The sequence below is a fragment of the Lepidochelys kempii genome, chromosome 9 (assembly GCF_965140285.1).
Source record: "Lepidochelys kempii isolate rLepKem1 chromosome 9, rLepKem1.hap1, whole genome shotgun sequence".
In the NCBI taxonomy this organism is placed as follows: Eukaryota; Metazoa; Chordata; order Testudines; family Cheloniidae; genus Lepidochelys; species Lepidochelys kempii.
This window is the reverse complement of record NC_136388.1, coordinates 4,324,861-4,342,646: the sequence shown is the minus strand read 5'-3', so window position 1 is coordinate 4,342,646 and position 17,786 is coordinate 4,324,861. Positions and strand designations below refer to the sequence as shown.

General features: G+C 46.9%; 1 protein-coding gene across 1 annotated transcript in view; it reads left to right on the top strand.

The window, feature by feature from the left end:
- Nucleotides 1-17,562, top strand: part of TPRG1 (tumor protein p63 regulated 1) — a 96,571-nt gene extending 79,009 nt beyond the window's left edge. The window contains exons 5-6 of the mRNA XM_078854313.1: nt 14,324-14,477; nt 17,289-17,562. Of these exons, the coding sequence (XP_078710439.1) occupies nt 14,324-14,477; nt 17,289-17,483 (349 nt within the window). The 3' untranslated portion in view covers nt 17,484-17,562. The remainder of the gene's footprint in view (nt 1-14,323; nt 14,478-17,288) is intronic.
- The last annotated feature ends 224 nt before the right edge of the window (nt 17,563-17,786 follow it).

Sequence of the window (17,786 nt, the reverse complement as noted above, 5' to 3'; positions counted from 1 at the left end):
GCCCCACAGTCTCCTAATGCCCCTCTATCTGAGGAGTGACTTAGTGGTGTTTCTAGCCCTCCGTCTCTCATGTGCACTTCCAGATGCATGCCCCATGCCTGATACCCTCCTTGGGCAGCGGGAGCCTGCATCTGCCGTGACTCATAAACCTGTGCCACAGTCCTCTGACGTTCCTAGTTCCGTAGATATGTCCCCCCTGTGTCCACCTGGCTGTGGGAGCTCTGGTTTCTAGTCAAACCCTTCCGGGACAATGTGTCAGGAAAGCAAAGAGATACCAGCTTAGCAAAGGAATTTCTGAGCCACATACACTTTTACTCTTACAGCACTAGAAGGTCACAGATCTTTCACCAACAACAAAATCCTGAACACACTCCCTCTGAGTCTGATCTTCCCCGCCTGTGTGTCTGAGGTTTGCTCAGCTTCCTTAGGGTATGCAGCCCTTCCTGCCTTTTCTTTCCTTAGCCTCGTTTTCTGGCTTGTGGTGGTGGTCTGGCTGCTTTGCTCGAAGCAGCAGCCACTTTTTAAGACAGTCTCTGTCCCGCTTTTTGCTCCTGTGTTTCAGCTGTGGGAATTCCCGGCTGCAGCTCCTTGTCAACTTCTACGTAGAGTCATTCAAAGACAATGGCCTGGTCAGTAGAAAATCCATTGTTCCAGCAGAGATGAGTCATGCAGCAATGATGGCCCTTGATGGTTCTCTCATTGGTAGCCTTCTCTGAGGTGTATAGGGTAGACTGGCCTTGTCAAGAGTAGACTGGTTTGCAATATAAACTGGATGTCTCTTAATCCAGCATAGAGGTTACAGTCAAAAAGGGGTTCACAAAACAAAAGGCACATCCCCAATCTGTCACAAACACTTCGTTCTCCACACAGAGATAAATTTAACCATATGTGATGACCCAGCAGTGCCTTTCTGGGTGAGTAGTGAAGGCAGGGGGTCCAGCATCCAGTGTGATGGCTTGGGGGATATGTCCACATTGGCGTAAGAATTCCATTTTGATTTTGTGAATGCCATCTTGTATTTCAGCCTCTATTTTGAATGTCACCTTGAGTGTGTCTCATTCATATTGTAGCAGGCACTGGGCACCTAGTGGACAGACTATGTCTGGGAAAAGGTGATAGAACAATCAAAGACTAGCTACATGGAATGGCTCTACCTTAGTGAAGCAATGGGTTTGATACCAGCAGGGCCATTGACTTGGAATGATTTTCTACCTAGACATTGACAGGGGGTTGGAGCCTGGAAATTCCTCAGTAGAAGCACAGGGACACAGACAGTTTTAAGAGGAATGGTTTCCTAGGCCTTGTCTACATTAGAAAAGGTTTGCCAGTATAGCTATATCGGCAAAGCTTCCTAGTGAAGACACGGTTACACTGATAAAGAGTGCATTTGCCAGCATAGCTTATACTAGTTCCCTGAATGAAATAAGCTATACCAGCAAAATGATTGTTTTGCTGCTATGACTGTGTCTTTGCTAGGGCTTTCACTGGCAGAGGGATGTGATTTTTTTTTTTTTCATATTCTAACTGTTGTAGCTATCCTAGTAAAACCTTTAAGTGTAGCCTGAATCAAAGGAGGCTATTCCACCACCAGAAGCAAGATGGCCAGGCCAAGAGGGCCAGAAGAGTTGCCTGCCTAAAGGAGTTGGACAAAACCCAGAATTCACAGGGGTGGTGACGATGTCGAGAGGGTTTGAGTTCAGGAGCTAGTCATTTTTCATAGGGCTGTAACTGTCTTGTGATTTTTAAGAGTAAAGTGTTTGTGGTTAAGAAATTCCTTTGGTGAGGTTGTGTTTCCTTGCTTTATGGCCACGCTGTCCTTGAAGGATGTCACCAGAAAGCCCCCTGCCCACAGCCAGGTGGATGCTGAGGGGGCTGGGGGCTCAGGAGGGCTGTGACTCTGGTTCTGGGTTCTAGGTGGCTGGACTGCAGGGTCCTCCTGTCCAAGATAAGTGTCAGACCCAGGGTCTGCACCTATGGGTGAACATGAGACTCTAGAGCTAGAAACAATAATTAGTCACTCCCCAGATTCAAGGGACCTAGAAGCATGGTGAGATCCAATGGCTGGATCCGCTTGCAATGGATCGGTAACCATCCAGAGTTGGACTGGGCCATTTATAACATCCAATAACTAGAGATGAGCCTGAACAAAAATCCCTGGATCTGCACTCTGGAGATGATTGAGTCTGAACCCAGATCCAAACTTGGCATTTGGTCCTTACAACTCTCTCCCTTACAAATCCCTCCACTGGCTCCCCACTTCCTGCCTCCAGTCAGTTGATGGTCCCAGCCTTCATTGCTCTCTTATTACAGTTCCAAACCAGCACCTCCCATGCTTTCTCCCATGCTGCTTGTCTCACTCAGAGGAGCTCCCTGTAGCCCTCAAGAAAACTACCTCATTGTCCTTCACATCCCTCCTTACAATTCCGTGGCTACGAAGCCTACAAAAATCTTGACAAGGTTGACAGTGCTGGTGTGCTGAGACTACAGCCTGCTATGTTGACCAGTACTGTCATGGTTTCCTTGTCCTCTCCCAACCGTCGCTCTCCATTTGTCTCTTGTCTTATATTTAGATGATAAGATCTTTATGGCATGAACTGTCTTTTTGTTCTGTGTCTGCACGGCGCCAGGCACAATGAGCTCCTGATCCATGACTCGGACTCCGAGTGGTCTGGTAATACAAATGATAAATGATCATAGAATCATAGAATATCAGGGTTGGAAGGGACCTCAGGAGGTCATCTAGTCCAACCCCCTGCTCAAAGCAGGACCAATCCCCAATTAAATCATCCCAGCCAGGGCTTTGTCAAGCCTGACCTTAAAAACTTCTAAGGAAGGAGATTCTACCACCTCCCTAAGTAACGCATTCCAGTGTTTCACCACCCTCCTAGTGAAAAAGTTTTTCCTAATATCCAACCTAAACCTCCCCCACTGCAACTTGAGACCATTACTCCTTGTCCTGTCCTCTTCTACCACTGAGAATAGTCTAGAACCATCCTCTCTGGGACCACCTCTCAGGTAGTTGAAAGCAGCTATTAAATCCCCCCTCATTCTTCTCTTCTGCAGACTAAACAATCCCAGTTCCCTCAGCCTCTCCTCATAAGTCATGTGTTCCAGACCCCTAATCATTTTTGTTGCCCTTCGCTGGACTCTCTCCAATTTATCCACATCCTTCTTGTAGTGTGGAGCCCAAAACTGGATCCAGTACTCCAGATGAGGCCTCACCAATGTCGAATAGAGGGGGACGATCACGTCCCTCGATCTGCTGGCTATGCCCCTACTTATACATCCCAAAATGCCATTGGCCTTCTTGGCAACAAGGGCACACTGTTGACTCATATCCAGCTTCTTGTCCACTGTCACCCCTAGGTCCTTTTCCGCAGAACTGCTGCCTAGCCATTCGGTCCCTAGTCTGTAGCGGTGCAGGACCCTGCACTTATCCTTATTGAACCTCATCAGATTTCTTGTGGTCCAATCCTCCAATTTGTCTAGGTCCCTCTGTATCCTATCCCTGCCCTCCAGCGTATCTACCACTCCTCCTAGTTTAGTATCATCCGCAAATTTGCTGAGAGTGCAATCCACACCATCCTCCAGATCATTTATGAAGATATTGAACAAAACCGGCCCCAGGACCGACCCCTGGGGCACTCCACTTGACACCGGCTGCCAACTAGACATGGAGCCATTGATCACTACCCGTTGAGCCCGACAATCTAGCCAACTTTCTACCCACCTTATAGTGCATTCATCCAGCTCATACTTCTTTAACTTGCTGACAAGAATACTGTGGGAGACCGTGTCAAAAGCTTTGCTAAAGTCAAGAAACAATACATCCACTGCTTTCCCTTCATCCACAGAACCAGTAATCTCATCACAGAAGGCGATTAGATTAGTCAGGCATGACCTTCCCTTGGTGAATCCATGCTGACTGTTCCTGTTCACTTTCCTCTCATGTAAGTGCTTCAGGATTGATTCTTTGAGGACCTGCTCCATGATTTTTCCGGGGACTGAGGTGAGGCTGACTGGCCTGTAGTTCCCAGGATCCTCCTCCTTCCCTTTTTTAAAGATGGGCACTACATTAGCCTTTTTCCAGTCATCTGGGACTTCCCCCGTTCGCCACGAGTTTTCAAAGATAATGGCCAATGGCTCTGCAATCACAGCCACCAATTCCTTTAGCACTCTCGGATGCAACTCATCCGGCCCCATGGACTTGTGCACATCCAGCTTTTCTAAATAGTCCCTAACAACCTCTTTCTCCACAGAGGGCTGGCCATCTACTCCCCATGCTGTGATGCCCAGCGCAGCAGTCTGGGAGCTGACCTTGTTAGTGAAGAGAGAGGCAAAAAAAGCATTGAGTACATTAGCTTTTTGTCACTAGGTTGCCTACCTCATTCAGTAAGGGGCCCACACTTTCCTTGGCTTTCTTCTTGTTGCCAACATACCTGAAGAAACCCTTCTTGTTACTCTTGACATCTCTTGCTAGCTGCAGCTCCAGGTGCGATTTGGCCCTCCTGATTTCATTGCTACATGCCCGAGCAATATTTTTATACTCTTCCCTGGTCATATGTCCAACCTTCCACTTCTTGTAACCTTCTTTTTTATGTTTAAGATCCGCTAGGATTTCACCGTTAAGCCAAGCTGGTCGCCTGCCATATTTACTATTCTTTCGACTCATCGGGATGGTTTGTCCCCGTAATCATAATACAGTGGGTCAAATCAAAAGTTTGAAGTTCTTTTGCTAAACTTTAAGATGTAAAAAAACAGAAAAAACACTCAACATTTGGAAGTTGGGATATTTTGCTAAAGCATTTAATAGAACAGAGGACGTGAAGTACCCTGCTAAGACCTCCAGGAAACATACAATTATCGGGATGAAAATACCTTCCATAAGTGACTTAGCTCCTAAAACAGTGAGAGTAATTAACGTACTATAAAAGACAGAGCTGCAAATCCTTGCAGGATTATCACAGCAAGGCAGTAGCGAGGCATTGTCTAAAAAGATGTCCTTGGATTGGACGGTAGAAGCTCTATGTTGTGCAGGCATTATCCAGGGTGTTCCTGTCCTGCCAGAAGTGGGCACATTTCAGATACCATGTACAGTGCCTGATGACTCCAGTGTTTCCTTCTGGCTTCATTCCCATGGCTCTAACTGGTAGGAGCTTGTCATATCTGCAACCCCTTCCAAGAGGGAGCATGTTGGTGCTGCAGCTAGACTTTGGGCTGTTTTTTAAATCACTCACTTATAGGGTGGCCAGGTGCCCGGTTTCTGGTCAAAAAGGTGACCTGACAGTGTCCAGTCAGCTCTACTGACCAGACACCCAAAGTCTGGTTACTACAGGCGAGGGAGTTGGGGAGGTGCTGGGTCATCACACATGCCAGCCCCTACGCAGCTGGGGCCACCTCCTACCTGCGTCGGGCAGCTGTAGCTCCCAACCTTGGCAAATCAGGTGAGTCCCTCCTGACCTGAGGGGTGGGGGATGATAGGGGAAAAGCAGTGAGCGTCTGGGCGAAGCGGAGAAGAGGAATGGACAAGATGGAGCCTTGGGGGGAAGAGGCGGGGCAGGGGAGGTTCCAGCCGTCCGGGTTTTAAATATTACCAAGTTGGCAACCCTACGAGTCAGTTAATGATGCCGAGGTGTAAGTATCACAGTTCAGGGCAATGGCGCCTGTATTTCCCCGTAGTGGTTCCGTGAGGGCACCCACTCTCAAACTCCTGGCTCCCTGGTGGTTGCTTTTCTTGGGTGGAGCCTCGTGTCTCTCTCCCTTCTGATCGGGGTAGTTCCAGGTTGCACAGTTCCCTGCCTTCACTGTGTTATTGCCAGCCAAAGACAGTCTGCCTAAATAGGCCTCCTTGCTCTCTCTTCAGTTCTGAGAGTAGCGGAGAGATGGCCAACAGTTATACGTTACCATACAATGCTTCCTGGGCAAGTCTATTTTATTCCTAAGGTAAAAGCACTGCAGAGGAAACATTAAAACAATAAAAGAACCTACATGCCTGCTATAGGGTTACTGGACATCCCCTCCTCCCCCACCAAAAAACTATCTCCAACAGAGGTTCTGGCAAGTGTGTCCTTCAAATCACTAAAGGGGTCTTTTTTGTGTTCACAAATGTGTAACAGCCTCAGCTCAGAACAAGCACACAGTCTTATGGGGCCTCAGTAGGCCCTGTCCTTCCAATCCTTCCCTAACGATTGGGGCCCTCTGTGGAGCAGGGGTCCTGTGCATTTGCTGGATCAGGAAGCCGGGCCTGAGGCTGTGTAAAACCAGGCTATTGATCCAAAAATCCTTTCTTTGTCTGTGGGTCCCTGGAGAAACCCGTTTAAACTAGTATATGCGAACGTCCGCAGGGCGTGGCTTGAAAAGGCTGATAACCAGGGGAATTAGATTAGCATCCCCCTCCTCCTAAATTGCATACAATCTCACATGAAAATATAAAGAGTTGCATTTTTGATACAATAGACTCCAAAGGTATTAAACTCAATTCAATAAGATTTGTCCGGGATATTTCAGGATATCGTTATATCTGTCACAGAAAGTTCATGGGAGGGGGAAAGAGACTTCACTGAGAAATTTGTCTTCTGCATGCATTCTCCACTCACTTGAAGGAGTTTCTTGCTGTAGCTGTATTGTGGTTACATCTACCATAGGAGCTGGACCAGGCTCCTTGAGAACCTCAGCGAGGAATCCAGCTAGAAACTAAATAAGCCCCTATCCCCCAACAAGAACGGATTCTCATTGAGTTCAATGAGATTAGGCACCTAACTTGCTTAAAACCTTTTGAACATCCCACTAGGCACCTATCTGTATCTTTAGGAGCCTAACTGCCTTTGAAAATCTGGCCCATGGTGCATTATGGGATGGAATTTTCCTGGGGCAATATACCACACTATGCTGTATGGCTGTGGTCTGTTTCCATACGTCTATTCTTTTCGTAATTCTGTGCTATTGCAGTGTACAGGGGAAATGAGTCACCAGACTAACCAGAGATGTACTGAACCAAGATCCTTGTGACTTTGTATATCCGATGAGACCGGATGAATGCACAATGTAAAACTATGGAAAGGAGCTGTGGCTGAATTGATCTAGGGAGGAGCTTAAAGTCCTCCATTGTCTTTGGTCCAAACAACAAAGCAGCTTTACTTTATTATTATTTTTTTAATCGTGAGAGAAAAAAATAAATGAAACATTCATTTTTGCTTCCATATGGAAAGAGTGGCTAGGCAAAAAGTTTGGATTGGGCCCTTTGGCCTCAGTGGGGTGAGGAAATCTTGACATACGAGAGGCTGGAATCTATGGTGTTGTGACCAAGGGCTTATCTAACTGCAGAATTGCACTGGTTCAATTTAAGGTGTGATTTTAAACCGATTTAGTTAAAACTGTGCAAAAAAGGCTGGATGGGCACTCCTAATTTTAGAAACAAGGTGGGTGAGGGAATATCTTTTATTGGACTAACGTCTGTTGTGAGAGAGATGAGCTTTTGATTTACACAGAGCTCTGCTACATCTCTGTGTAAACTTGTCTCTTCAAGAAGTGCAAGTTTCTGAGTAGACAGAGTTTTGGTGTGTAGAGACATAACTGCATACTAAAGGGTGAAAACTCCCTTAAGGATTGGCCTGGCCATGAATATAACAGACTTTAGACTCCCGGGCAGCAGTGGGGAAGTCTGCCACTGATGTGATAGTCCCAAGCATGCCGGGAGGCCTATTATAGACGTCAGAGGAGCTTGTGCCTGCTCTTCCATTATACGTGCGCTGACATTGTGCTTGGTGTAATATGAGATTCATCCCAAGTAGTTTACAGTGCTGAACGCCAGGGAGACGGAGCTAAATGCACCGAGACACCCAGGAGAAGGTTCTGTCTTAGTTCCTTCTCGTTCAGTACAATGCGCAGTTGACTGTATATTAACTGACATGGGGGCATTTGCAGTCTGAACAGCAGGACTGAGTACGGAGGAGGGGCGGGATGTGAAGGTAGGAAGGAGGGCTGGCACGCAGGGAGGAGGGAATTCCAGGCATAGGGGGTGGCAGGGAGAAGGCAAAGGGGGACAAGAGAGGGAGAAGGAGATGAAGGGGGAGAGGAGATGGGATTCCGTGCTAAGAAATGAGACTGGGTAGTGTGTAGGCTGGGACAGAGTCATAGGCGAGGATGCGTTTCACTCAGGATTTAATGCTGTCTGTCCAGCTGGGCAGAGGGGGCAGAGTAAAGGGGAAATTAGGAAGGAGGAGATGGAGGCAGAGTCCAGAACTGATGAGTGAACTCCAGGTTGATAGGCAGGGCCTCTGTTTCCAAGCACAGTCCCTTGTGAGTCCCCTTAAATCTATCTTTACCTTACTCCACAACCAAGCCTTCCGAAAGCATGACTAACCCCTCACTGGGTTATTGGTAAAGCCCCTTCTTTATACCCCACCTTTAATTCACTCTTCCTAGGCTGTGCTAATAGCCTTGTAAATAGCACTGTTAAGTGTGTAATTATCATTCTTCCAGGTTGTGTGATATAAAGGGTGTAACCTCTCACAGCATCTCTTGGAGGCATATTACCCAAGAGAGAGGAGCCAGTGCACGATAGGCCCAATTAAGCTAAGCAAAGAAGCGAGGGTATGAACCACAGATATTCCAGCTCCTAAGGAGACTATTTTCCCAAAGCTGGGCCATGGAGACTGCACTGCAGTCCCTAAGAGGGTCAGAATGAGGCATGTGGGGCGGGGGGAATACTAAAATGGACATGGGGTAAGGAACCTGTTAAATGTACCCACCTCTGCTTATAATACACAATTCTGTGACTTTCAGCTGTTTTCTCTAGTGTGTCCCTTTGGCCGCTGATCTCATAATCTGACCTGGTGATTGCCCCCAGGGTTAGCTTTGGGTGGAGTTTGTCAGAGCTTCCAAGGGACAATGGTGATCCTCTAGTCTGGCCTCCTGCATAACACAGCCCTGAGAATGTCACCCAGTGATTCCTGCCAACAGCCCAATAATGTGTAATTGAGTGTATCTTTTAGATAGACATGCAGTCTCCATCCTAGGACTCCACAAAGAATCCGCCACATCCCTTGGTGAGCTGTGCAATGGTTAATTACCCACTATTGAAAATGTGCACCTCATCGCCAGTTTGAATTTGTCTCGCTTCAACTCCCAGCCACTGGCTCTTAGTCTGCTGATTTAAAGAGCGCTCTACTATTCGATGTATTCATGGTATATGCCACTGGAGACATGACAGCCTGGTGTTGCCATCTCTCCCCCTGGGGTTATAAATGTCCCTGAGGTTCCTTGCCCCTCTGACTGCCAGAGTCAGCAAATAGTTAACCTGTCTGAGCCCAAAGCCTCCGAATGGTCTGGTTAGGAGCCAGGTGAGCAAAGAGCAGATAAAGGCAGCACCTGCCTATGGGTTTGGAACAGCCCGGGGCCATAGGTAGAATGTAAACACACTCTGAAAATCTTACTGTCTGACTCAGTGCCAGCGTCTTCTGGGCTCTTGTAATGGAAAATATTCTGTCTGAGGTCATTCAGTGACTAGAAAACCAGCATTTAATACCCATAATATTAGGTGCCAACTCGCTTCTTCCTTTGTGTCGATAAATAAACAAAGTGGGGTAGCATTTTGTATTGCCAAGACCTTTGTTTTAATGGGAAGGGTTTAAGTTTTTCTTCTTCCTCCTCCTTTTAAATGCATGGACTCTGCAAATTTCTGCTCCATTTGCCTCTATTTGCTCCTTTTGGCCACATGCACACACCCAGCCTTCTGAGCAAGAACAAATGTCTGTGCTTCCTTGTAAATCTGTGTTTGCTGCCCCAGGCTATGTTTGTAATTCCCTTGCTGAGCTTTGAGATGAGTAGGGGAGAGGTGCAGCTAGCTGAGATGATGGAAGCTGCCGTTTCCCTCCTTTCGTCAATTAGGCTGCTTCACTTGGCTTCAGCTAATTATTAAAAATTTCCATTGGAGATGGATTTGCACTTGCATGGCAGGTCGCGGGATGTGGGACTGAGAGACCCGAGGAGGAGAGTAAGGTGGGCTAGTCCCTACTTGTAACCCGGGGACAGAGAAACGACATGGCTTTAGAACAGTAGTCAAAGCAATTGACCCTCTGATCAGTGCAGTTTGCTCCCTTTGGTATATTTGTTGTTGCTTTTGTCCAGTCCCAAGCATGATAATTCTAGCAGGACTAGTGGCACCTTAGAGACGAACCAATTTATTTGAGTATGAGCTTTCATGAGCTACAGCTCACTTCATCGGATGCGTTCCACTGGATGCATTCCGATGAAGTGAGCTGTAGCTCACGAAAGCTTATGCTCAAATAAATTGGTTAGTCTCTAAGGTGCCACTAGTCCTCCTTTTCTTTTTGCGGATACAGACTAACACGGCTGCTACTCTGAATTCTAGCAGTAGGCCTTCCACCAGTTCCCCTGGGGAAACTCGTCCACTCTCTCCAAAATTACAGCTAAGGAAACTTCTCCGGTGAAGTGAGCTGTAGCTCACGAAAGCTTATGCTCAAATAAATTGGTTAGTCTCTAAGGTGCCATTTACAACACACACTTTGCTTCTCTACAAAAGAAAAAGGACACTAAACTATCTAAACTACTACATGCCACAAGAGGCCACAGCAATGGTTCCCTTAACCCACCCGGCATAAAAAAACAACCTTCCACGCAAACTTCCTCGTGGCTGGACTTTACAAAAACTAGCGAATACAGACTAACACGGCTGCTACTCTCAAACTTTTCCGGTTTTCACACTGAACTTTCCTGCCTTTGGTTTTCATCCAGTGACGAATCCCCCATTGTTCACAGAAGGCTGGACCCGCACGTGGCATTTAGTGAGGGGGAAGAGGTGCTTGCAAACCAGAAGATCTCTAGGAGCAGATGGGAGCATCGTCAGCCAGAGAATTCATAGCATGTAGGGGTTCCCTCCAGGTCCTTCTTCCACAGACATCAGCATGGTGCCTGAGTACCTTATGGACATGGCCTGTGTAATGAAATGCAGTAGAAAGCCCTATCAGTTGTTTTAAAGCACAGTTCCTCTGTAAATTATCACATACATTTGCAGTGCAGTGAACAATAATGTGAAACCGTGGACCGAATTGGCCATTTAAAACCAAGCTCTCCCCACTTACCGGGATGGGGAAAATGAGCCTCCATCCCTCCTCTCTTAAAGATCAACATATTTTTTGTATCATCCCATCTAGAGGCAGCTGAATCTCTGCCAGGGATTTCAGCTCACTCACAGCTTTTAGAGCTTATAATTCAGGTGAGACATGTTAATGCTAACTGTAATATCACACCGCAATCCACAACTCATAGTAAAGATGGCAATCAATGCTCATCTCAGTCTCAGTGGGGCTTTTGGTGGTAGTTGTGTCTTGCCCATGGAGATTCTCCTTTAGCTCAGGGTGGTGGAGACATTTGGAGCCGGAAAGTAGTAAATTCTGTGCCACGCCTACCATTGTGGTGACAATTTGTTAGCCAGGACTCTGCCATCAGGAGCAGTTTACTCCTCCCCTGCTAGCGTGTGGACTTTAAGGCTCATGTTTTCAAAGCTGTCTACAGGATTTGGATGCCCAATTCCCATTAAAATTAACTTTAAAAGTCTCAGCCTAACTGTTTCACTTTTCCTCATGCTTTCGTTTCTGATGTGGCTGCTTATCCCATGTACATCTCTGCAGCAGAAAAGATTGCCACTGCTCCCCATCAGGGCTGAGACATGCATGCAGATCTCAAAATTTTGAAGAAACAGAGGTTTAGTTCAGCTCCATGCTCTGTATGTTACTATAATTATGAAACTGACAGTGTGCTGTAGGTGAGGGTCCTTGGGACCCTGCTTATGAACCTAACTCGGCAGCTGACCTGGCAGGGGGAATTGGCAAATGTACATTCCTTTTGGACAGAATGAAATCTGCACGCAAATTGACACGTGACGCAGTTAATATTCCATTGTGTGAGATCTCTGAATGGACTGAAGCCTGAATGCTCCATTAACTGCACACACGTAAAATATTCCCTGAGCTTGGGTTTTGTTGCCAGGCTGGGGAGTGGGGAGAAGTGCTGTATTTAGAGATAAAAATGTCAGTGTTGAAGGTACATACTGAAATCTTTTCCTTTAAAAAAAAAAATTTTTTTTTAGAGAAAGGTCTCTAATCTTCAGGAAAAAAAGAGAGGATTAGATGCAAAAATTACTGAGTTTCAAATTTCCAATATAATTGTCCGAAGTCTGAAAGCACCTCTCCTATTTGTGCCAAGATCCTTACTATATTTTGCAGTGTGTACACTCTACAAAGAAAACCCTGGATCAGTCTGTTTTTTTGTTTTTTAACATAGTAGTAAATGCAGAAACTACAATAACATCCCCAAAGGGGCTGTACTCCTAAGTAAAGGGCTAGGTTTCCTAAACACAGGAAACTCTGAAGCATTGCGGTGGCAGAGCAGGTAGGTACTAGCTTTTCTTTCCTGAAAGCCCAGATTTTAATTTATAGACAAATAAAAAGATCTTCTCCTGTTCTGGGCTGGTTTCAGAGGTTTAGAACAATAAGCCTTCCGGTTTCATTACCTACATATTGTATAGCTAGCGAACACTTAGAAGGGATTCGGTTAAAAAGGGTTGGCTGAATTGCTGGCCGCCATTTGAATTAAGAACCACAAATGAAACCATAAACTCACATTTCAGAACGGTCAGGCCTGGCGAACTTCTCGTTGTATTTCCCACCATTGTATTTACCACTGCTCACAAAAAGAAAAGGAGTACTTGTGGCACCTTAGAGACTGCTCACAGTCACTCTCCAGCCAGGGGATTGTAATGTTGTCCTGGGAACACATGAGATTACCTGGGCACATTATTGTTCCTTTGCCATGGTACCTACAAACCAAGGACCTGATTGTATGAGGTCATGACTGCCCTCAGCTTCCACTGGCATACTTGTAAGGGGACCATAGCAAAACTTGGGCCTGCAAACCCACTACTCACCAACATATGTTTCCTTTTATATGTACATAACATGCTGGCTCACCACTTAAGGGCTGCAGGGTTTGGGGCTAGTCAACTGTGATTACCACTGAGGCACACCTGGACTGGATCTGGTAATTCCCTTTGAAGGGCAGCAGGTGGCTGCAGTGAAGGGGGAAGCTCGGAAAACTGCAGGAAGTAAGAAAGACCCTGATACCTGGGGGCTGGGCATATGAGGCTCTAGCTCTGTAGGGGCCTGGTCTGCCAAAGCAGGCAAGGCCCAGGCAGGGGAAGGCCTGGGAGTAGGGTGAGTTGGAGAGTGTTGGGATTGAGCAGACTCCAGCCGAAGGACCTGGGATGAGAATTTTCCCTAGTGAGATTACAGGCCTGGGACTGACCCAACCAGAGAGTAAAACCAATGGACGGTGTCTAGGGACGTAAGATTTAATCTTGGAGCTTTATTTATGTGAATAAACTCGGACCACAAAGAAGGGCTGGGGAACGGGGAAGAAAACCCTGTGTGGAGTTTGTCACAGAAGCCTGTTGAGGGAGAAATCGTTAGCAGGGCACGTCTGCAGAGGCACTGCTGACCATGAGGGGGTGCATGGGAGGCTTCAAGCACATAATATTGTATCCCTAGAAGCCCTGATTCAGCAAAGCATTTAAGCACATTATTAACTTTAAGTACATGCTTTGACCTCAGGAAAGTGCTTAAGTGCTTTGACATTTAAAAATAGATCTACAATTAACAATAGGCCTGATTCTCCACTGGACTGCACTAGTTTTATGCTGGTGGAACTCCAGTGACTTCAGCTTGGATGTAGGATTTGGTTTTAGGATGTTTTAGTTTTGCAAAACAAGGAATTTGATATCCTGGAATTGGAGGGAGTTTGTGTAACTGCTTCTGTTTTGGGCCCATAGTTTTTAAGGGAAGTCCTTTTTTAACTCTACTGATCAAGTGACCTATTTGCCCAAGATGAGGTCTATAACTACCAGCACTCATGTTCTGAAAGCTAATCACCGACCCTATCCAGTGGTTTATAGCACTGGGGTGCCCTTACACTATAAAGAGAGACAATATGGGAGAAGAAAATGGGGAGACAACTTTTAACTGTACTGAAATGTAGTGAAGTTGGAGAGCTTTTTGGAGGAATGCAGCTGAAAACCCTAAATTTCTCATTTGAAAGATGGGACTGTCCATCCCAGATATGTTAGACCTTTTTCTGCTAGAGTGAAGAGCCCACTGTTAAGTATTTATTCCCCATGTAGATAGCTATAGACTGTGATCAAATCAACCCTTTTCCAAAAAAGCTACCTGTCCAGGATGATTGATAACCTTTCCGTTACGAGTTGCCCGACGTAATACACCTTTCTCTGTCTGAATTGCTCGTTCTCCAGGAGGGAGGGAGAAGGCCTGAGGATCTACTGGGATAATCTGAAAGAGCCATCTGCCCTGTCCCGTTGGAACCCATGGGCCACAGATATCCCTTATGCAACTTTCACAGAACATCCAGTGAAGAATAGCACTGAAAGGTTCAGTGCCATCTGCCAGGTATGGAGCATGGTTTCTCCGGATAGCAGGAGAAATACATACTTGTGGAATGCCTGGAAGGTGAAAGGCATGTTTGTTTGGGGCCTAAATTTCTTAACTGTACCCTTTTTAATTCTCCTTGCATTCAGTAATTCAAGTGATAGCAATACACTGAGAGAACTTCTTTATGAACCAATGTGATCATATGAGAGAGACGAAAGCTTGTGCATTTCCCTCGGGAACAAAAATATACAGCCCTGCTATAGAAATGCTATATGAGTAGCAAATGTGTTTCACAAATTAGACTTACTGATTGTGTAATATAAAGGCAGCCCTTTTCGTATGACAGTATATGTACAGATTTAACATATGCGTAGAATAAAAAAGGGATATAAGACATGTTAAGTCTGAACGGAGCTAGGATCTACTCTGAGTCAAGGGGGCAAAGGTCGATCTTATAGTTGAAGCATTGGGCTGGGACTTAAAACATCTGGGTTCAGTTCCTGGTTCTGACAGAGATTCCATGTGACTTTAAGCAGGTCACATGGGACCAGATTTTCAGAAGAACTCAGGGGCAGTTTTTCACGTTCAAAAAGTGCTTAGCCCCTTAGCAACTCCCGTGGCTTGGGATGTTGGGAAGAGGAGAGGGGAGCTGTCCATTATTCTCAGCTAGAGCTGCGGGGGACTGCAGCATCTGTGAAGAGAAAACCACTCACCCCAGTGGGTTCTGGAGCAGGTGCCCCCCCCAGCAAGGTCCCCATTGGTGCTGGGCAGAGCTGTATTTAGCAGCATGCCGGGATCAGTGCTGCTGGCTCGCTGCTCCATGCTGATAGTGGGGAGGGATTTCTGCCCACTGCCAGGAGGCGCCAGGGGCTCATCCGGAGATTGGTGCTGCTGATGGATCACTCAGCGCTGAGGGGAGCCCGTGGCGGTGTAGGAGTGCGGTGTAGTCCCCGGTGGGTGGAGCAAAGGCGCTCAGGGCGAGTGCGGCAGCTCCTGTCACAGGATGCACGGGGCTCCCTGCGGGCAGGAGAAGCTGCCCCAGTTCGCGTTCCCTTCATTCAGGAGTGACGGTACCGGAAGGGCCTTCCGACACATCTTGTTTTGGGACTCGAGCACTGGGTGGGGGTGGACGGGTTTGGATGCTAGGTGTTGGTTCAGCTGATGATGGGGATAGGGCACAGCTGTTAATTTCGGATCCAGGTTCAGTTGCTGACCCGCCCCATGTACACAAACGCTGCGGGAGACTAGGGGGAAGACAGAGTTCAGATCTAGGGGTTGGGGTCAGGTTGACCTCTGCAGCAGCTGGAAGTTGCTGTCTGTGTGAGAAGGATTCAGGGAGGGGGCCATCTGAGTGCAGCTGCTCCCAGAGAGGTGTCCATTTAAGAAAATCCACCGCTACAATTGTCGCTAACTGGGAGTCTGAACAGAGTGAGCAATGGGCTTGGGGCCTGACCTCCCCTCCCCTCCAGGTCAGCGATGAAGCACAGGGGTGGCAGTGCGTTGTTCTGACACATCCCAGGCTGTGGAGAAACAGCACATCAGTCTCCAGCGCTGTCGGCCCAGAATGTCTCACCAGCCCTGCGTTTGCTTAAAAAGAGAAATGGGCCTGAAACATAAGCCCGGATCAGAACCTGGGTAGGGATCCGAGCTCATTGCTCGAAGCTGTTGCTGTGGATCTAATCTGAGCACTGAATCCAAATGCTTTTCAAACTTTGGGATCTGGAGCCCAAGTCCGGGGATGTTTGGATCCTGGGTTTTGGTTCTGCCCATTCTAGAAAGACAAGCTCCCGACCTGGGGTTCTAGGCCTAGGTCCACTTAGAAATCTTTTCCCCCTTCTTTTTTAATATTTTAATATTTTTAATAGTAGCTTCCCCCCACTTTACTATTTACCCTCTTCATTCCTAAATCATAGTCTCTCCAAACCGAGACAATGCTGTGCCTCACTCGGGTCACTGGTGTTCTTGTTGCTCTGGCTATGAGACAAGGAGCCTTCTCTCTCTTTCTGTTATACCACAGATATGTCACTTGGAGGATTCTCAGCTCACTTTTACACAAATATACTTTCTTCACAAGCTCCTTCCTGAGAGCTCTGACTGTGATTAATGAGCCCATACTCCTGGTGTTCAGTTCCATTCACATTGGACAAACTTTCTCCCTCTTCCTTGTCTCCATTGTCACCACTTTCTCACCTATTTTGGCTTCCTGTGTCAGTTTTCCACCCAGCCTGTCTGTCTCTTGTTTTTTATGCACCTTGCTTGGCTTCTTCACATTCTCTGGATGGCTTTAAGGGCTGGAGGTCACTTCCTGATCTCTCTGGTCCTTGATCCTCTACAAAAAGTCCCTGTCTTGCACGCACAGGAAGTGGATCCCTAGAGCTTAGAGAGACAAGGTGGGTGGGGGAGGTATTATCTGTTATTGGACCAACTTCTATTGGTGAGAGAGACAAGCTTCCGAGCTTACACAGAGCTCTTCTGCAGGTCTGGGCAGCCCAGAGACCCAGACATTGGTGTTAAAATCTTTAACCCTTGGGCCTCTGCCATTTTTCCACTGGGGTGGACAGAGGAATGTTCTTTGGGGGTGGGGGAGGGAGAGGGGTGGCTGAGGGACAAGAGGAGATGCCTGTATATATGCATCCATAGCAAACTGAGGAGGATTCACTTACACGGATTATTTGCTGCAGACAGTTGAGCGCTCAGTGCACGGACGAGACAGGTTGCTTTCCTTTCAGCAACTGAAGCTTAGAGAAAGGAAGCCAAACACAACATGCAGCTCTTTCCGTAGAACTTCACATAATTCTCACTCTTGTCATCTCCTCCTTCCTTCCATAGATGTCCGAGTTCACTACTCAGTTGGTCCGGGCCATTCAGACCGCCCAGAGCAAGAACCCGGCGCCAGGCAAAACCAGCGGAGTTGTGGTCCTGAATCAACCCCTCCTGATCAACACCTACACGGGTTTTATGTCTTTCATCGGGAACCGAAACAAACTTGGTTATTCCCTTGCCCGTGGGAGTGTTGGCTTTTGAAGTTCTCCATGGTGGGGAGTGCTTTTTATTTGTTAATGTCACTGTTCTTTAAATTCTGCATATAGCCCCATTTCTTTTAGAGGTTAAAAAGATGCAAAGGTTAAGCGATGCATAGGTCTTGTGCTGGCCCTCTGCCCAGGGGCAAATTTCCCTCCCTTTGCAACGTTTTTCCTGGGCCTTTCAGTCCTTACTGGGTATGAATATGGATGCATTATAAACTCTTTACGGTGTGTGCAATAGAAATGAATCAAAACCAGGACTCCACACCTGAACCCTGCCAAACTCTGGGAGAAGTTCAGATCT